At 43.0% G+C, this 21,923-nt stretch overlaps 1 protein-coding gene across 6 annotated transcripts in view; it reads right to left on the bottom strand.

The window, feature by feature from the left end:
• Positions 1-21,656, bottom strand: part of SPATS2L (spermatogenesis associated serine rich 2 like) — a 131,185-nt gene extending 109,529 nt beyond the window's left edge. For 4 of the 6 annotated variants that reach the window (XM_074967871.1, XM_074967872.1, XM_074967868.1 and 1 more), the window contains exon 1: positions 21,474-21,613. Coding sequence is in view for 1 of the 6 variants with exons in the window: in XM_074967866.1 (XP_074823967.1) it covers positions 21,474-21,568 (95 nt within the window). In the remaining 5 variants the exon portion in view is untranslated. Of the gene's footprint in view, positions 1-21,473 lie in introns of all 6 variants that reach the window. The other 2 variants (XM_074967866.1, XM_074967870.1) reach the window with 2 other exon arrangements.
• Between the last annotated feature and the right edge of the window lie 267 nt (positions 21,657-21,923).

Below are 21,923 nucleotides of genomic sequence, written 5' to 3'. Positions count from 1 at the left end.
GCAATGTGCACTTACTCACATGACATATTCTGCATATTTTATGGTATGCTAAAAAAAAGTTATGTTACAGTTAACAAGGGAAAGCTGAATGGAAAATGCTACATGTATGTGACATGCCTGAGTTGCCATTGCCAATGCAACCTTGCCTTTCGGAATTTCCTGACTTCTGCAAATTTAATCCTGCAAGCTCAACACTACATTTATGTTATTTATTTTTAATTTAATTTCCTAGTGGTTCTGTTTGTTTGTTTTTAAGAAAAAAGGGGAAGAGGATAAAAAATAAATCTGGCTGTAATCAGCCTGCACTGCTTACAACTCTACAGGCTTCAACAGAGGACTCTACATGTTATTTTAACTAATGTGTGACTTATAGCTTGGATTCTGCTCTGCATATGAGCTGTGCTCATTTCAGTCAGTATTAAGCAATCTGCATGACCGTCCTGAGGTGGGCTTTGCCTTTACTAGGAAAAGGTATGTTTTTAACATGGTAATAAACCCATATAAAATCCTGGCTGAAATCCTAGGTGTACTTCACCTTGACTAGTTGACACTTGTTAAAACTACAACTTGCTTGTCTACACTAGGATTTTAACACACGTTCACTAAAATTAAAACACACATTTTTTCCTAGTTTTCGCATGGCCAGTGGGGCCAGTCAGCTAGCGGGGCAGTCCCTGACATAAAGTAAAGCAGCTCTTAGTGTCTATTCAGCGCTAAATAGGTTCATATACTAGGCTGAGTTGTTTCCTATGTGGTTTGCCCAACTGAAGTGTTTCCCAAAATGGGAGACATGCCCCGCTGGGAGGGCACAACCAGACTTATCAATTATTCTCCAGAGTCTGATCTTTCATTTTTTAAAAAGAGTAAGCCTCTACCTATTACTGTTGTGAAGGAAACCTTCAAAATGTGACCTGAATGTAACTGAAGCAAAGACATCTACCTGAATTTGCAGAGCCTGAAACACATTCTGAGGTATGGACTGTCCTATTCCTTTTTATGCTAACTCAGATGCCAATGGTGATACCTTAAATATCACCATTGTTAACTATTTAATTGCTCATTAAACATGGAAAAAAGGTGAGGAAGCATCACATGATGAAAATCTACACAAGTGTTTCCCAAAGTGGGAGCATGGGTGTGAAGGACTAGCTGGGGGCAGGGCACAGATGATGTAGTCTGCGTAAACTGACTAACGTTAGCTTGAGCTAGTGCACTAAAAATAGGGACATAGTAGGGACATTGCAGCAGAGTTGGCGGCTAAGACTCGCTGCCTAAGTCCAACCCCATCTGACCCCCTAAGTCCGAGCTCCAGTGGTTAGCCCGAGCTGCCGCCTTTGTTGCTATGTGCACACTGCTATTCAGTGCTAGCTCAAGCAGAACTAACACAAGTCTGTCTACCCGGGCTCGGAGGCAGGTTCCCATCTGCAGTGTAGACATAACCTAAGATCCTCAAATAAAAAGGCAGTACATTAAGTGCATATTACCAGGTGCTCAGAGTCAACAAGTATGGTGTAATTGAGTTTGGTCATGGAGCCGGATGTAGTAATTATTTGGGTACAATAATCCCAATGGAAGTTGCCCAAATCAGTCTTTATAACAACAGGATTCCACTGTGGATTATGAAAAGACCATCCCTGAGATGTCCAAACAAGGATCAACCATTAGGTCAATATGCTTTTCAGTCCCATTGACTTTACTTATATTTATAAGTAAAGGGCCCGATCCTACACACCTTAAACAAACAGTCTTTATTCATGTGAGCAATACCACTGACTTCTATGGGACTCTTTACAGTAGTAAGTATTACTCCCATAAGTAAGGGTTGCAGGATTGGGCTCAAGAGGCATAACTGGGCAATGGCCAAAGTATTTTTTTTAATTATTTTTTTCTTTATTTTTGGTAGACATTCAGCAGAGGAAATGTCTGTAGCAAAAGGGTGACAGTTATTAGCTTTCTCTTTCATTGCAGTGCTGATTCAGAATACTCTTCCATTTTCAGAAAATCTGAAATTTTCTATCAAAAAAACAAACTAAATTTTTGGAGCTAAAATATGATATAAAACAAACTTTACACATGAAATATATTGTTGCTGTGACTGGGATGTATTCAGCAATAAATCTGCATCACAAGACAAAGATCTGTTCTTTGCCAAGGTAAACATACAAAGGCAGTACGGTAATATCCATTTCTGGCAAAGGGCTGACACACCAGAATCCAGTGATAAATATCTTGCTAAATCTCTTTACAGTGGAACTTCTTATGAGAAGTGCAGGGGGAAAAAAATCTATGACATAGAGGCGCTGGGTAATATGATGCTATACCAACTGAGGGACTGATCTTAAATTTATCAGGCAGTCAAGAGTGCTCAGCGTCTGACAAAATCAAGATGATGAAGCAACAACATGCTGTTTTGAAAGAGAGAAACGTCATTTCAGAAAATTCTCCACAATACAGATACTGCAGATAAACCTTACCGACAACGGGGGGGGGGGGGGGGGGGGGAGGGGGGAACGACACGACGACAAAGGGTTCTCTCTGTCTGTGTGTTGCTTTTGCCGGGATCAGAGCAGGAATGTAGGTCAGAACTCCTGTAAAGGGCTAATAAGCAATCTAGTTAGATATGCGTTAGATTCTGTTTTGTTTAAATGGCTGATAAAATAAGTTGTGCTGAATGGAATGTATATTCCTGTTTTTGTGTCCTTTTGTAATTTAAGGTTTTGCCTAGAGGGATTCTCTATGTTTTGAATCTGATTACCCTGTAAGGTATTTACCATCCTGATTTTACAGAGGTGATTCTTTTACTTTTTCTTCAATTAAAATTCTTCTTTTAAGAACCTGATTGCTTTTTCATTGTTCTTAAGATCCAAGGGTTTGGGTCTGTGTTCACCTATGCAAATTGGTGAGGATTTTTATCAAGCCTTCCCCAGGAAAGGAGTTGTAGGGTTTGCGAGGATTATGGGGTGAAAGACGTTTCCAAGCGGGCTCTTTCCCTGTTATATATTTGTTAGACGCTTGGTGGTGGCAGCAATAAAGTCCAAGGGCAAAAGGTAAAATAGTTTGTACCTTGGGGAAGTTTTAACCTAAGCTGGTAAAAATAAGCTTAGGGCGTTTTTCATGCAGGTCCCTACATCTGTACCCTAGAGTTCAGAGTGGGGAAAGAACCTTGACACAAGCATAGCCTGGCATGTAGGTTGCAGAGGGCAGGTTTTATCCTCCAGCGTAATAATACAGAGAACTTAAATACAGACCTACTGTCAAGGTTGTACTAAAAGAGCTGACCTAAACCAGAGCCTCATTCATGATCATCTACATAGAATGACTGGCAATGAGCATCAGGTTGAATTCTGGCAGGGAGCAAGCTGAACAGCAAGGCTGAGAACCAAGTGACATACCAAAACCTTGACAGAATAAAAATGTACACTTCACAGTGTAAAGATGTCCAGCTGGCCAGATCTCTTTAGGTACCTTTGGTGCAATAATCTAACTAATAACTATGGCTCAATATACAGAGAGAGGTACAGCAGATCCATCTTTATCAAGATCTTTTCCCCTTTAAAGTTTCTAAGTTATACAGTTATTATCTGGGACTTGTCCACACAAATTCCACTTGTCCACTTAATTCACAACAAGCTGGGAAGTAAATCTACCCTGCACTAGCTGCTGTGCAGTAAGTGGACAGGGGATGGATCACTTGATGATTGCCATATTGTGTTCATTCCCTCTGAAGCACCTGCACTGGCTACTCTCGGAAGACAGGATACTGGGGTAGATGGACCATTGGTCTGATCAAATACTGACATTCTTATGTTCTAAGTGTTTTTGTGGACCATGCTGCCATGCACTAACAGTTCCTTAGTGCGATCCTGATCCACAAACATACAGGCCTGGTCTACACTACGAGTTTATGTCGGATTTAGCACCGTTAAATCAAATTAAGCCATCCACACAACGAAGCCATTTTTTTCGACATAAAGGGCTCTTAAAACTGATTTTTGTACTCCTCCCCAACGAGGGGATTAGCGCTGAAATCAACATCCCCGTTTCGAATTAGGGATAGTGTGGATGCAATTCGAAGGTATTGGCCTCCGAGAGCTATCCCACAGTGCACCATTGTGACCACTCTGGACAGCACTCTGAACTCGGATGCACTGACCAGGTGTACAGGAAAAGTCCCGGGAACTTTTGAATCTCATTTCCTGTTTGGCCAGGCAAGCTCATCAGCACAGGTGACCATGCAGTCTCGGAATCTCAAAAGAGCTCCAGCATGGACCGAACGGGAGGTACTGGATCTGATCATTGTATGAGGAGAGGAATCCGTGCTATCAGAACTACGTTCCAAAAGCCGAAATGCCACAACATTTAAAAAAATCTCCAAGGCCATGAGGGACAGAGGCTACAGCAGGGACGCAACACAGTGCCACGTGAAACTTAAGGAGCTCAGACAAGACTACCAGAAAACCAAAGAATCAAATGGACGCTCTGGGACAGAGCCCCAGACATGCTGCTTCTACGATGAGCTGCATGCAATTCTAGGGGGGGCCACCACCACTACCCCACCCCTGTCCGTGGACTCCAATGATGGGGTACTCTCCACCATGCCTGAGGATTTTGCGGACAGGGAAGATGAGGAGGAGGAGGATGAGCTTGAGAGCACACAGCACACCTTTCTCCCTGACAGCCAGGATCTTTTGATCACCCTGACTGAAATATCCTCCCAACCCAACCAAGCCGAAGAAGGGACCTCTGGTGAGAGTACCTTTTTAAATATACTACATGTTATAAAAGCAAGCGTTTTTTAATGATTAAGTAGCCCTGAGGACTTGGGATGCATTCGTGGCCAGTACAGCTACTGGGAAAGTCTGTTAATGTGTCTGGCGATGGAGCAGAAATCCTCCAGGGACAGCTATCCTGGGGGTACTCTAAAAGCATTTGCAGAAGGTTTCTGGAGAGAGCATCCTCCATGGTAGGACACTTTACCACATCATACTAGTAGCAAGTAATCCGGTATCATTGCATGACAAAGCCTGGCAGCGTATGGTCCTGGTGTTTGCTGGCATTCAAGCAACATCCGTTCTTTATCTCTCTGCGTTATCCTCAGGAGAGTGATATCGTTCATGGTCACCTGGTTGAAATAGGGGAATTTAATTAAGGGGACATTCAGAGGTGGCCGTTCCTACTGGGCTGTTTGCCTGTGGCTGAAAAGAAATCCTCCCCACAGTTAGCCACGCAGTGGGAGTGGGGGGGCCACTGGTGCTGAGCTATTCGCGTTTGGCTAGAAGGGATCTTCCCTGATACCAGCCACACGGTGGGGTGAGGGGTAAAGTGATCATCCCAGAGAATTGGATGGGGGGGGTTACTTTGGTTTCTGCTGCGGCACGTTAACAGGAAAACCGCAGCACTAAATGGCCAACTCAACGTGTTTTGCTTGGTATGGGAGAGGAAGGCACTGCTGTTATGAAGGTTGTTTGCAGAAGCCGAAAGACTATGGCTTACCATGGCCGCCTGCAAGCCGAATTTTGTTGCCTGGCACTGCGTGTGTGATCTCTAACACCAAAGCCGCAGGCACTCAATATAAGATGCAAAATGCGACCTTGTACCAAAATCACATGTGCAATGTAATGTGAATAGTGTTGTTCACCGTGAAAGAGTATAGCCATTGTTCTCTAAAATGTATCTTTTTAAATACTTCACTCCCTTTTTTAACTCCAGCAGCTGCAAATGTTTTAAGCTTCCCTCCTCCGTCCCAAAGGCTATCTCAGATAAGGCGGCGAAAAAACGCACGCGCAATGAAATGTTCTCTGAGCTCATGCAGTCGTCTGGCACTGACAGAGCTCAGCAGAATGTGTGGAAGGACACAACAGCAGAGTACAGGAAAGTGGCCAATGAATGTGAGGAGAGGTGGCAGCAGGAAGATCAGAGGAGGCATGAGGACACGCTGGGGCTACTGCGGGATCAAACGGACATGCTCCGGTGTCTGGTGGAGGTTCATGAATGGCAGCAGGATCACAGACTGCCGCTGCAGCCCCTGTTTAACCGCCCTCCCTCCTCCCCAAGTTCCATAGCCGCCTCACCCAGATGCCCAAGAACGTTGGGGGGTGGGGGGAGGCTCTGGGTACCCAACCACTCCACCCCAGTGGACAGCGCAAGCAACAGAAGGCTGTCATTCAACAAGTTTTGAAGTGGCCTTTTTCTTCCCTCCTACCCTCCTCCCACACCCCACCCAGGCTACCTTGTGAGTTATCTCCCTATTTTTAAAAAGAAAAGGAGTACTTGTGGCACCTTAGAGACTAACCAATTTATTTGAGCATCAAATAAATGCTCAAATAAATTGGTTAGTCTCTAAGGTGCCACAAGTACTCCTTTTCTTTTTGCGAATACAGACTAACACGGTTGTTACTCTGAAACCTCCCTATTTTTATAATCAATTAATAAAGAATACATGTTTTTTAAATGATAGTGACTTTACTTCCTTTCCAAGCAAGCTGTGATCGAAGGGGGGAGGCCGGGAGGCTTACAGGGAATTTAGAGGCAACCAAGGGGGCAGGTTTTCATCAAGGAGAAACAAACAGAAGTGTCACACAGTACCCTGGCCAGTCATGAAACTGGTTTTCAAAGCTTTTCTGATGTGCAGCACTTCCTGCTGTGCTCTTCTAACCGCCCTGGTGTCTGGCTGCACGTATTCAGTGGCCAGGCGATTTGCCTCAACCTCCCACCCCACCATAAACGTCTCCCCCTTACTCTCACAGAGATTGTGGAGCGCACAGCAAGCAGTAATAACAATGGGAATATTGGTTTCGCTGAGGTCTGAGCGAGTCAGTAAACTGCGCCAGCAACCCTTTAAACATCCAAATGCACGCTCTACCACCATTCTGCACTTGCTCAGCCTATAGTTGAACAGCTCCTGACTACTGTCCAGGGTGCCTGTACACGGCTTCATGAGCCAGGGCATTAAGGGGTAGGCTGGGTCCCCAAGGACAACTATGGGCATTTCAACATCCCCAACAGTTATTTTCTGGTCTGGGAAGTAAATCCCTTCCTGCAGCCATTTAAACAGACCAGAGGTCCTGAAGATGCGAGCGCCATAAACCTTTCCCGGCCATCCCACGTTGATGTTGGTGAAACGTCCCTTGTGATCCACCAGTGCTTGCAGCACCATTGAAAAGTACCCCTTGTGGTTTGTGTACTGGCTGCCCTGGTGGTCCAGTCCCAAGACAGGGATATGCGTTCTGTCTATAGCCCCACCACAGTTAGGGAATCCCATTGCAGCAAAGCCATCTACTATGACATGCACATTTCCTAGAGTCACTAACCTTGATAGCAGCAGCTCAATGATTGCGCTGGCTACTTGCATCACAGCAACCCCCACAGTAGATTTGCCCACTCCAAATTGAATACTGACTGACCAGTAGCTGTCTGGCATTGCAAGCTTCCACAGGGCTATTACCACTCGCTTGTGAACTGTGAGGGCTGCTCTCATCTTGGTATTCTTGCGCTTCAGGGCAGGGGAAAGCAAGTCACAAAGTTCCACGAAAGTGCCCTTACGCATGCGAAAGTTTCGGAGCCACTGGAAATCATCCCCAACCTGCAACGCTATGTGGTCCCACCACTCTGTGCTTGTTTCCTGAACCCAGAATCAGCATTCCACGGCATGAGCCTGCCCCAGTAACGCCATGATCTCCAAATTGCTGGGGACCACAGTTTTAGAGAAATCTGTGTTCATGTCCTCATCACCATGCTGCCGTTGCCTCCTCACCTGGTTTTTCAGGTGCGGGTTCTGCATAAACTGCACGATAATGCGCGAGGTGTTTACATTGGTCATAACTGCTGCGGTGAGCTAAATGGGCTCCATGCTTGCCATACTATGGCGTCTGCTCAGGCAATCCATGGAAAAGGGCGTGAAATGATTGTCTGCTGTTGCTTTCACGGAGGGAGGGAGGGTTGACTGACGACATTTACCCATAACCACCCGCGACAAATTTTTGGCCCCATCAGGCATTGGGAGCTCAGCCCAGAATTCCAATGGGCAGCGGGGACTGTGGGAACTGTGGGATAGCTACCCACAATGCACCGCTCAGAATGTCAATGCTTGCCACGGTACTGTGGATGCACACCACCGAATTAATGTGCTTAGTGTGGACGCATGCACTCGACTTTATATCATCTGTTCCCCAAAATAGACTTCTCTAAAATCGGAGTACTTTCGTAGTGTAGACATGGCCACACAAGAAGGTGAAGTGACTTGTCCTACATCATGCAGCAGCTCATTGGCAAAGCTGGGAAGAGAACTTGGGTCTCCTGACTCCCAGTGCAGCCCTCTCCACTAGACCACACTAGGCCTGAGTTTGACAGACCTTTTGTGCAAACTTTCAATATATGAAGGTATAGGAGGCATTTAAATGTTACAGTCTATTAAAGGTTACATTTGATACAACCTCAGTTGTAAAAATATTGCGTTTTATATTCATCCTTCCAAAACTGTCATAAAACTTCACTACTCCATTCACAAAAACTATTCTCCCATCCATCATCATCATTCATCCTCCACAAAAACAACACAACAGCAACAACAAAAATCCTGAGTGGAATTTTGCAAGATTGTATTTTTAGAGTGTTTATAGTTTAAGGTTTCTATCTGATTTGCATAAAACAAAAATACTGTTACATATTCATATAAATTTAGTTTATAATTGTATTGTATTTCATCCTTACAGAGTATATTTTATCTGTTGTTTAAGACAATAAAAATTAATCTAGAAAGAAACTTGTGAGGAGTGGTTCTCAACCTTTTCCATGCCATGGCCCCGTGTTACAACAGAAAAAAGTTTTGCGATCCCCATTCCCATCTAGCTATAAAGAAAGGGAGGGTTGTCATGACCCCCTGAAAGCTGTTTGTGAATCCCCGGGGGGGTGCAATTCCCGGGTTAGAGAAATGGTCACAAATGGAAAAATTTAAACAGGAAAAATTTTGAAAATGTCAAAGTCGTTTTTGTTTCACAGGTTTGGAAAAAACGATTTTTCGGGTATTTGACATTTTTCAGTAAATGCTTCATTTTTTCTGTCTTCCAAATCCCCCTTTTCTGTCACTGACAGGGCGGGGGGAGAAAGAGAAAGTAAAGGGAGGGGGAATGATCAACCAAAAAGGAACCCCTCTACAAACAAGACTAAATTACTACATTTTTCAATTTTGTCAAAAGGGAAAAATAAAAAAAACTATTTTGGGGGATGAAAAGTACAGATTTTTTTTAAAGGTATGTTTTTTCAATGTGTGTGAAGAAGCACTACAGGAAAACAAGCAAGCAAACAAACAGGTTCTCTATGACCTTTGTTAGAATTTCCAGTAACAGAGAAGGAATGGGAAGGTCCTAAGGAACAGGGGTATCTCATGTCACAACAGAACTGTCTAAACCACTTGAAAGAAACTTAGGAGAGCACTAATATGGAGCAAAGAGAACTGTGATCTACAGTCACTATCAGTGGAGGAAAATAGCAGCAAAAGAGTCACAAAAGGGAAGCTGCAGCTAAGCCTTTCACCAGCTAAGATAGCCTGTGGGTTAACAAAGAGTTAAGCATAGGGTTCAGATAAATTTAAGGAAAGCCTTAAAATTTTAATTATGTCTGCACATTTGAAGCAGAGCCAAGACAGAAAATGGCATTCTGCCAAAGCAGAAAGTCCAATGGATTTCTAAAAATGCCATTAGCTGATATCCACAGACCCCAAAGTCTCTCATAAATCTGGTATTTGTGTGAGACCAAGACTCTGGAAAAGGTGCATCTTCTCCTTATGCTGCCACTTTGATCTACATGTTGCTACTATGGTATCATACTCATGGAAGGTTGAAAGATAACGCACATTTTTCTTAATAAGAATTCAAAAGCCTGAATACCAAGATAAAGCCTAAGACCTAAAGGGGGAAAATGTAGACTTGGTTGTCTAACCAGTGCTGGTCAGATCCATTACAATGGAGAGCTGCTCAGCCAAGTAATCTTTCATGATTTACACAAGAGAATGAAACCTATGAACTGGGAAATCAGTTCCTACACAACAGAGTGGAATTTCCACAAATTTAATGATGTGAAAAAGTTACTGTAAAGTACACTACACTTACCAGAAATACATGCAAGTTTTCAGTCATGAAGCACCTATCTTGGCCTTAATATTTTATTCTATGTATTTTGCATACAAAATGGAATGGCACATTGAAGAGGCTATTTACAAGAATTGCTGAAAGGAGTGTTCTGGGTATGAGTGATTCTATTCTGAAAGCCTGTCATTTGGATGAATAAATCTTTGAGAGTTCAATATACTGGAATTCTTTATGTTGCCCACTGAGGAATGCTCACATCTGTCAGTAATCACACTAATATTATAGTCTTGCTTCTAACATGCAACAGTTAGGATTTGTCAGCATTTCTCTTGCTGAGTTCTATTTTCAAGGAGTTGCTATAGATCATTCATATCAGGCTGAAGCTTGGCATACAAGTTATTAGCCTGGATGCATTTTTTAAAATTGTATAGATTGGTTTAGTCATTTTGAGGTTAAAGGGGATACGATTTTTTTTCCATTTGATTTGCTAAATTCTAGGTGAAGGCAGATAATCCTTAATATAGACAAAGCCTTGTTTGGATTCTGGGGGAATATAGTTGGAAGAGCCAAAATTATGGTCCAGATTCTGCTCTCATTTATGTCAATGCAGAATCAAGCCCTAAGAACATATATTTGATATGTACTGTCACTACACTGTAGACAACAGAAGAAACCTACACACAAAAGCTCTGTTAAAATAGCACTGAAATTCTGACAGACACAGAAAGCACAACAAGTCAGCACTGAGAAACGCACAACTTTCTCAGCCACGCAGCATCCCTGCCTTACAGCATATATGGCATACACAGCTCTTTGACCTCCTGTGTACCGCATGTGCTGTAACTGGGAAGTATAAAAAAGCTTGTTTAGGGTTCCTGTGGCTGATATGATTCCAAACGTCCTCACTTCTTTGGGTTCATGGCCATCTCTCACATATGGTAATGCCCAGTATTTTTTTTTTTATTACAGCAGCAAATATCCATTTCTCCATCTCCACTAAAATCCCCCAACGTTGTATTTTAATATTTTGGGAGCATGTCACATACACACACCCCGGACGACTCCTCCATGTCCCACTCTTCCTATCACTTACCTTTTAATGCAATTTATGAGAGCTCCCCCTTCCAATGCTCACAGAACATTCGGGCAAATCATTGCTGGTGCCAATCCTAGTGTCTGAAGAGGGCTGGACACAACTCTCTTTATAGTCCATCAAGAAGGGATGCAGCTCAGCAAGGCTCTCTCACCTGTGCTTGCCCAGTGTATTCTCTCCACAGCGTTCCTGATTTACAGTGCAAGAGACCAGGACTGCACCCTAAACCTGGTCTCTTTGCATGATAGTGAATAATAATAATGATAATAGCTAACATTAGGTCAGAAAGTGCTTTATGGAGGAAGGTCAGTATCATTTCCACCATTTTACAGATGGGGAAACTGAGGCAGAGGACGGTGACATGACTAGCTCAAGGTAATCCACAGACCAGTGGCAGAGCTGGGACTAGAAGCTAGATCTCCTGTGTCCCAGTCCAGTATGCTATCTACTAGGCCACACTTACCATCAAGCCACAAGATGATTTTTTATCTGTTAAGCCATTTCTGAAGACTTCAGCAGCCAAAATGGGCCCTGATGCTGCAGTGAGCTCTACACAGGCACTGAGGTCTGTCTGCATGCAGTTCATTCCAGGACTGAGGCCTATACCATGGCATTAGATGTTCCTTTTTTGCCATACTCTACAGTAACCTTGGCTTTATTTTGATAGAATTTACAGTGAATGAGTATTTAACATGAACCAAGCTGCCCCCTTCTAGTATTATTTTGAAAATGAAAGTTCTAAAATGTTCAAGCTAAAAAACATGCTATTGAGTCTGATTAACTGTTGAGTTTTCATTGATTTATTTCTTTTTTAATAAGAAGCAATAGCAGAATAACTAACCTTGTTAGGGTTTAACACACCTTCGCAACTGCATAATGATCCTTGTTCAATATAACAAACCCATTGCTATGGCTTACAAATCTGGTTTTGATCTTTGGCAAGTCTCATTAAAATGCTTTGGGAAGTACCACCATTTGGCTAGGCCTGAGTTTCAGAGGAGCTGAGCACACGCAGTTCCAATTAACTTCAGTTAGAATTGTGGGTGTTCAGCAGCTCTGAAAACCAGGCATCTGAAGGGCAAGTAGAGGCTGCCTACAAGGAAATGAATGAAGAGAATCAAAACAACGCTAAGGGTCAGATACAGTGTAATCTAAAGAAGCAAGGGAGTCATGAGTCAAGAGAATCTTAGCTCACCCCGCTAGAGTAAAGAATGGTAACACATCAGTCTCTCTCACAAGGTGGAAGATCAATGGATGAATTTGCATACAGTACCATTGGTTGCCAAAGTAGGCAATAGCAGTGTGAATTCAGAATGTTGAAACTGCCTTAATTCAGCATTTCCTTGCTTTTGCAGCTTTATTTTCCTATATATATATATATATATATATATAGCATTGATATAGCATTATAGCATCTTCCATCTCAAAGCACTTTACAGATTATTGGCCCAATGGCAAAACTGCCACCTCTGTCAAAAAGAGCAGCACTGAACACTACATAAACATAGGCAGCATACAATACACAGTATGCTTTATGCTGCATAGCTGTGTCTGTGGGATGGTATTCTTAGCTAAGGGCAGTGAGACAAATCCCTTTTTATGAACCGTGCCGTGAGATCTCTAATATATACAGGACACTGAGAGGACCTCAGTTTGACAGGTCTCTTCCAAAGTACCTCATGCAGTGAAAAGAAAAGGAGGACTTGTGGCACCTTAGAGACTAACCAATTTATTTGAGCATAAGCTTTCATGAGCTACAGCTCACTTCATCGGATGCATGTGGTTTCACCTACTTTGGACATAACAAGGGCTGAGTCTATCCTGACATGAATCAAACCTGCAGGAAGTGTACAGTACTGCAAACCCGATACAAAGTACTACAAGCCATTTGGAAGTTTCAAGAAGTCAATCAAATCTAGCATGAGAATTTACAGTAGGGGGTTAAAACCAAAAGCCATGCTTTACCACAAACATTAAAAAAGTCACAGAGTCAGCTAATGATCTTGCACCAATTTCAGACCAAGGTAACTCCACTGATGTCAATGGACTCACTTCTGTTTTATACCAGTGTGAGAGGAGAATCAAGCCCAAAGAAATTACAGTTCATCACCATAATTATTATAATAAATTATCTGCATTATTGTAACACCTAGACTCCCCAATCATGAACCAGGACCCCATTTTCTACTCCCTTTTAGGCAAATAGAGCAATGTTATATGCCAGCACCCTTGTGCTGCAACAGACACTGTCAGGTCAACACATGACCACTATACCATATTGTATTTGGACAATTACCCTTTTTATGATTTAGCAGTTACTACCATACACAGAAAAGTCAGTGCTCCTATTGAGATTTACTCTTCTTCCAAACAAAACCATTTTTTGTCTTGCTTTTGTAAAACCTTCTGATACACCTACAGTTTTGTTAAGAATGACACTATTAAATAAGCGTGTCCATCAAGGATCAATTATGTGTATAAAGATGGATGTTACGAAGACCTTTCATAGGTTTAGTAACACACAATCAGGAGATGACAATTTGTGCAGCGATGGGGAAAAAGAAGATACTGGGCTAAATTCTGTGCTTGCTTCCATAACTCTGCACCCCGCTGGCCCCAGCAGGTGTAAGCCAATGAAGAGTTGGGCTCTAAATCAGCAACAAGTGACCTGCTAAAGGTTCATTGGTTCAAATCGGAATCTTAACCAAGAGTCCAGACCTGTGGAACATCCCTAGCACCCATTTCTACCATCCGCATGCAATTTTACATCCAGTTTCAACATTGCCTCAAACAGGCCCTCCCCCAATTCCCAACACCTTCTCTGTAGTCCCAGAGATAACTACACCTTAAATATAACACAGGGGAGCATTACAACATAGCAGAGTTATTCCCCATAAATATTGTAAAGAAGAGTCCAAATAGTGATACAATGTTGGTACTTGTAGGTTTTCCCAATAGTGAGTATAAACCACAGACTTTCAGTCAAGAGAGCATCACATTCATGGTGTGTAACAGCATTTAGCATGTTGAACTCTGCTGACATTTTCACACGCTATTGGAATCTACATATTAAACTTGGCTGACTTAAATGCAGCATGAAAATTTAAGACACATATTAAATATAGCTATGGCCTAATGTGTTTAGGAAAGTTATGCAGATTTTTTTGTGTATAAACTTTTTAAGAGAAGAAGATATTCAGTTAACAAAAATTACATATCAATAATGTAAATGCTTTGGGTTTAGACTCATTATGTGAGGAGTGATATAAGAGTGCTTAACAACTTTGTGGCATGGCTGGAGAAGCAGAAAGAATTTACAATATGTATAACACTTCTCTTGCTGATGCGGTGGTCGAAAGTATGAGCACAATTATAATTTGCCTATATAGTTAAATAATTATACAATCATAGATATTAGAGATGCAAATGACCTGTGAGATCATCCACTTAATCCCACAGAGGCCATTGCAGAATTGTGTCCTATTTACTGCTGAGCAGCAAACCTAGCAGGCCTAATAGCTTGCAGCGGATTAATGGTGAGGATGTTTCCTACTTATAATTAGGTTTTTCAGGTCTGAGCCTAAAGTTTATATATTTCCTTTTGAGTGGTAGGTGAGGAGGTCAAAATATTCTACTGAGAGAATATTCCACCATGGTATTTCTAACAACTATTAGGAACTTGGAGTAGACACAGATATAATGATTGATAAATGCAATTCAGAGGTACCCTCCCTGCGGAACGTTGCTTCACAGTTCTTTTACTGGGGCCAAATAAATAATTAGCATTTTCATCCTCCAGAGTCTATAGAAATTAATTAATCCTCATGACACCACTGTGAGGTATCCCCATTTTAAAGAGATTGACACTGGATGAGACACATAATCACTTAGCCTCAAGTACTCAAAGTAAGTCAACACTGAGCCAGCATTAGAATTTAGGACTTTCTGACTGCCAATCTTACATTCATATAACTAGACTATACCCCTCCCTTGAGGTACCATCCATATTAGATACCACAAGAGGTACCATAGATTGTATAAATAACTTGGAAACAACTACCTACATGGTATACTCTGAAGAGCTAAGAAGTCATTCCAGTGTATCAGTGTGTATATATAACACACTCCATAAGAATACTCTGTTTTAGTTTAATGCAAACCTGTCATTTAAGGACAAAACATCTACCATATTTTTCCTAGCTTTTGTTGGTTATTATGACACTTATGATATTCAAGTTTCATTGAATTCTTAGTAAATTTGACCAAGGTGTGTGCATGCGTGCGCGCGCAAACACACACACACATACACTAAGTTAAGCTACCATAAGGTATAAACCTATATTTAATCATGTTAAGTGTACAACCTGATGTTTTCAGCAGCAACTGTGGTGGGAGTATTTTATACTGGCTAGACCATGGGACTGAATCGGGACACCTTGATTCATTCTCTTGGTTCTTGATAAATAATAACTTGCTCTGTGACATTTGCACATCACTTAACTTCTTTGCTCATCAGTTTATCCATATATAAAACTCTGTCTCAGTGGTGAGATGAGTCTCAGTGTTTGTAAAATGCTTCAAGGCCCTTGGACAAAGGGTGCAATACAAGTATTACCATGCAACTAAAACTAAAATCTCTTCAAAAGCTGACTTGAAAAGAAGCATTCTGAGACCAATATGACTGAATTCCAGCCACTGCACAGGATTGTGAGCAAGACAAGTCTCATCTTTAAAAGGTTGAACAGGTGGCTTCTGTGGGCATGGATCACCACAATTCAGCATACTAAGGAAGCCTGCCTCAGTTCAGTGTAACCCATTGGTGAGTGAGCTGAGTATATGCTAAGTATAAAACAGATAATATTGTCTGATCCTGTTCCACATGTTCTAGAATAGTGAGATTCATCAGCCATTTTCTCTGAGCATTATCCTGCAATATGCCAGTAACATCATGTCTAACCCAAATGTAAAAAGCTTTCTTAGAGCCAGATCTTCAGCCAGTGTTAATTGACTTCAATGAAGCTATGCTAGTTTACACTGGCTGAGAATCCAGCCCTTTCTGTTCCACTGCAGAGAGACAGCATTTCAGAGCACATAGAGCTGCTTTACCATTTGAACTGTTACCCTTTCAATACTTGAAAGATGAGAATCATCAGTAATTTAAACACTGGATACAGTATGCAGCCATAGGCCTTTTTTTCAGTCAGAAATTAGACAGAGTGAGTACTGGAAGGCCTACCAAAAAGACCAATCAATACTCATTCCTTGAATGACCACTTGAAAATCAGTGACCATACAACACTAGACTGAAAAGGACTATTTCCTGAAGCTGTCATAAAAGAATAAGGGGACATGGAGTCTACAATATTCTACATACATTTGTAAATCATAGTTTTTGAAGAAAATCTTTAGTTTTATCTAAGAGAAGACTTGTAAAAGAAAGGGCATTGTCAACATTATACCACAACCCAGCTCCTTACATGCAGACTATGTATTTTTAGATTAGTCTTTTTGTACTTGAAAAAGGATTGATTGACATTTTCTATTATTGTTGTTCTTCTACAGAAGAGATTAAAACAAATGATGAGAGTCTTGATTTTATTCCAAAACGCTAATTAGGGACTGCAGCACTATTTGCCTTGTCTAAGAAAAAAATCATTAGAGGATTTTTCCCAGTTCAAAACCCAAGAAAAGCACAGCTACATATGAATGATAACTTAAACATTGTGACTGGTGCCTAGTAATCACTTTAGTAATTCTGTGCAATTGCCTTCATCCACATAACATAAGGTGTCTCCTTCATCAGAAAGTCACATTTCATATTGAATAATCAGCGTGTGATCCTGAACAAATCTTAAAGTCTCTGTTTTCAAAGTCTCTCTCAAAAAGGGCCAATTTATGCTGGCTGATTTTTTTCTGTTGATAAACAGGAAAATGTCTTATTTTTTTTATTTATTTTCCCAATTATACTTTTGGTTCTCAGACTACAAAATAAACTGGGAGTTGTACAGAATAGTTCATCAGAGATTCTGAACAAGCTTTGCATTGCAGAACTTCCAGAAAAAAAAGCCAGTGCAGACTCTTAAGCACTAACAGATTTATCCTAATCCATATCTAGGAATTACTGGGAATCACTGCACTTTCCTTCTCAAAGTAAAGTTACTGCTGTCTGACTTGCCCTCCTCACCCCTCTGTTTCTCTCACATGCTGTTAACCAAAACAGTCCAAAAACATCAATTTATACTCTATTGCTTCTACAGCATACTAGATCCTGCATTCCTTGTGCTCCCAAAAGTCCTACTGGAGGTTTTGGTGTATAATCAAGAGGCCAGATCCTCAGCCAGCGCAAATCAACATAGCTCCATTGACTGCTATGTCAATTCATTCCAGTCAGGGCTCTGGCTCTTAGAGTATTACACAAGATACATATCAGGGCCAAATTCTTTGACAGAAAAATGCTACAAAATGTTGCTTTCAAACATGTACTAGAGATGGAAGTCCTTCACCAGCCGAGCCAAACATCTGGTCTGTGTGCTAGGTCTGGCCTCCCTGTGTCCCATCTGACATATTCAAATTGTGCAGAATCTCAACTTTCATTTAAAAAAGTGAGTTTCTAGACTTCATGGCTGTGCAGAAAAGCTTCCAAATGCAAAGTAAAGATAAACTAATGCCACGTTGTCTGAGACTGCAGCCAGCCCCAAACAATGTCTTAGAAAGGTGTAAACTCCTCTGTCCCCTTTTAATGTCATTTAAGTGTTACCTAAAATGATCACATTTTAATGTCAACATTAACTACTGGACATCTGATCATTTTAGCTGATGGAATGGGAAGCTGCACGTGGAAGCCCATCTGGGTGGTAACTGAGAATTTCTGTGCAGGGAAGGAAATGCAAAAGGAAGAACAGAGAGACACAAGGACAAATAAGAGATTCAGAGAAAACAGGATGGGGAAGGAAAAAAATCAAAGGGAAGAAATACCCATGGCTCAAAGGGAGGGAGCATATTTTCCCACTGATACTGACAATAAAGCCCTTAATAAATAATAGTAACCACATGTTACTACATAAACGCCAGATTTTTTCCTTCATCTTTGTGCAAACCTCCCATTGACAGTGGGCATTCTGCTCTGGATGGAGGGGGTTATACAGGGTCCTAAATTTATCCTCTGGCCAACAGTCCATAACTAGACGTGGAATTCAGCCCTTCTCTCCAAATGAGTTTGACACCTCTGTCCCAGATAACACGATTATTTAGGGGATTAGGCTGGGTTGTTCTGCAAAAGATGTTGACTATTTTTTAATTCTGCATGCATATTATTTATATATGTTTTTTGTACTACAGTAGTACCCGAGAGGCCACAACCAAGATCAGGATCCCTTTGTGTTAGGAACTGTACAACTAAATAGTGAGAGACAGTCCCCAGAATGAAAACAGTGGCAATGAATGTGTATAAACCTGAACACAACATAATCTTGCAAATTAATACTAAACAGGGACATAAATTAACTGGCCTTTGTATTTCCAGCACTGAAAAGAAAAGAACTTGTTGAAACAATGTAACACACATTTCCTGCCACAAGGAATCTTGTTGTACTTTCTTTTAAAGACAGGCCCAAACCACAAATACCAGTTCTGGATGTGATGTTTCCTAAAGTTTAGAGTGAGTGTTTGGATCTAGTATTTTGCTTCAACCCCTTTTAGAGATAGGGACCAGGTAAGACGTTTGGATCCAGACTGAAACTTCTCTCAAAATTCAGTGTTTGAATATGTGGAGGTTTGGTTGGGGTCATCTCTCGGCTCATTGAGTAAAACAATAACCCTTAGGCATGTGCTTCTTCTAAGGGCCCCATGGATTTCAGAGGGCATTTCAGAGGGATAAGGACTCAAGACCTGCCTCCACAAATAAGGTTAACCATAATAGACTGTGAATTGTAATCCTTTCCCTCACCCTTTATATGTCTCATAGAACTTTAGGACAGAAGGGACCATCATGACCATCTAGTTTGACCTCCTGCACACTGCAGGCCACAGAACCTCACCCACCCACTACTATAATTGACCCATAACCTCTGGCTGAGTTACTGAAGTCCTCAAATTATGATTCAAAGACTTCAAGTTACAGAGAATCCACCATTTACACTAGTTTAAACCTGCAAGTGACCCATATCCCATTCTGCAGAGGAAAGTGAAAAACCCCAGGGTCCCTGCTAATCCGACCTGGGGGAAAACTCCCTTCTGACCCCCAAACATGGCAACCAGTTAAACCCCGAGCATGTGGGCAAGACCCATCAGCCAGACACCTGGGAAAGAATTTCCTGTAGTAACGCAGAGCCTTCCCCATTTAGTGTCCCACCACTGGTTGTTGGAGATATTTGTTGCTAACAGTCTCAGATCAGCTACTTGCCATTGTCACTTGACCTCTTAGAGAGTAAACTCCTCAGGGCAGAAACCATGTCTTCATACGTATCTGTACAGTGTTTAGCACAATAGGGCCCTCATTCTGATTAGTATCTTTGGGTCTCTTATTAAAACAGATACTGGCATTTCTCAGGGACTTGATCCTACAATATGCCAGGAGGCATCGAGCACCTTACAGGATGCAGCCTTTTCCAGGTATTGTAAAAATCATTCACACATGAATGACTGTTGTCCCTATTAATGTGACTAGTCCCACATTCCCTTTAATCGGACAACTCACCTGAGAAGTCAGAGGGGCATAGGCACAGATATCTGCCCACACAGAGCTCACTGCAAAAGTGAGACCTTTGTTAGGGGTATTAACTACCATTCCATGTGTTCATGTTCCATGCCTGGTGCACACTTTAATCTGATAAGATTGATAGTTGGTATGGTGCGTTCTTGTCTATTTTTGTTTAGAAGCCTTCCCTTGATAATCACCTTTGCTGAATATTTCATGGATGCTTCAGTTATTCTGAGATAAGAGCCCGTCAGAAAAAAGGAGAATAGCACTTTATAACATAACTGGTAATTTGGGGAGGAACTTCCCAAGAAAGACTGTTAGGTTTTTTGAAGTTGAATAACACTTCTACACATTTTCAAGATCAAAACATTTATCACCCAAACAAACCCAGGGAAGTGTGACCTAAAATGAGGGTGCTGTGTTTTCTGTGAGATCTTAGACCACTAAAAGAAAAGAAATCCAGTAGCACAAGCAATCAACAGCTGGGGGGTTGGGGGGGGGGAGAAAAAAAGTCTTTCACTGTTAATGCGCAGCTCCTCCACAAAGGAAGTATGATAAAGAATACAAGACTATTGCCAGCTGTAATTGTATATCAGAGGATCTCAAAATAAACAATTATTTCAATTTTTCATGCACTATAAGAAAGACACTGAATGTAAACCACCTTGTTGCTTCATTCTCGGTACAGGTGAAATCATTCCTCAAATCTCTGAATTTGTGTGGAAACCGCAACTTCAGAACATTAGCGCTCACCCCTGCCTGGTAATCACAGTGTAATCTTTCACAGTTCACCCACACTGTAATGCAACATTTCATGAAAAATTTAGGGCTCGCTCAGCATATTTTGCTGCCCTGGTAGATGTCGACACACAGCTGCAGGTTGGAAATGATCTGGCTTTATCATTTTTTTTTTTTTTTTTTTGGTCTGCTGCTGCTCGTTTGTGATCAGGGCTGTTACTGGACAGAGCTGTACAGGGCCAGGCAACTTCAGGGCTCTAACCAGCGGGGGTGCAGGCAGGGGGAGCGAGCGATGCGGGCTGTGACAATCGCATTCCCCCTGCTCGTGCTTGCAGAGCTCCGGACCAGGCGAACGCTGGCTTTGGCGGGGGAATATCGGCCACCGCCAGCACAACGGGCTCAGCCGCGGCTGCCTGGCTAGCAGGAGGGGCCCGATCCTGCCTTCCTGGGGCACCCGCTGAGGGCAGCTCGGGGCGGGCCAGGAGGATCAGATCGGGCCCCACCGCTGTCGATGTTGCACACCTGGCGGCTATCAGAGGCACCTCTCGAAAGGGGTGAAAGAAGCTGCAATTCGGCTCCTGGGCTCGTGGCATTAGCACAACGCGGGGGGGGGGGGGGCGGGTTGTCCGCTTTGAACCAGGACCGATCCTCCCGCAGGAAACTCCAGGGACTGCAAGAGGACAAGTCCATCACCCCCCCTCACCCCCCCCCCCGGCAGCCTGCAATCTGGAAATGGCACATGCAATGGCCCGAAAGCCCCCAGCCCCCAAGAGAGGCGCCCCCACCCCGCGCTGCTAGGCGCGGCAGAGCGCGGGGAGAGGGGGGCGGTGGCGGCGTGGCGCCCCGCCGGGTCCCTTACCGCTCAGCCAACGGTCTGCTCCCCGCGGGGCCCGGGCAGCGCAAGGCGGCTTCCCGCTGGTGCCCAGCTCCGCTCTCCCCCAGCGAGCAGCACATCCGCGCCTGGCCCTGCCCCCGCCTGGATTCCTACACTCGCTGCCCGCCCGCGCGCTCTGCTCCCGCCGCGCGCGCCCTTCCCCTCCTCCCTCCGGGCCGGGAGCGGCGGCGGCGGCGGCAAACCCCTCCCCGCCGCTGCCCCCTGCTTCCCGCGCCCACTGAGGGGACCGGGGGTGTCTCCCCGCAGGCGGGCTGGTGGCGCTCCCTGGCCAGGGGCTGGCCGAGGTGGGAGCTGAGCCGGGTCGCCCGAGAGCCAGTGTGAAAAATCCGGTTGGGATTAATAGTTGGGTACAAGACAAAGCCCCTAACGGGGGATGGTCCCCATGAGAGCTGGAGGTCCGGTCCGGTCCGGTCC

This window comes from Natator depressus, chromosome 11 (genome assembly GCF_965152275.1).
Source record: "Natator depressus isolate rNatDep1 chromosome 11, rNatDep2.hap1, whole genome shotgun sequence".
Lineage (NCBI taxonomy): Eukaryota > Metazoa > Chordata > Testudines > Cheloniidae > Natator > Natator depressus.
This window is presented reverse-complemented; position numbering and strand designations above follow the sequence as displayed.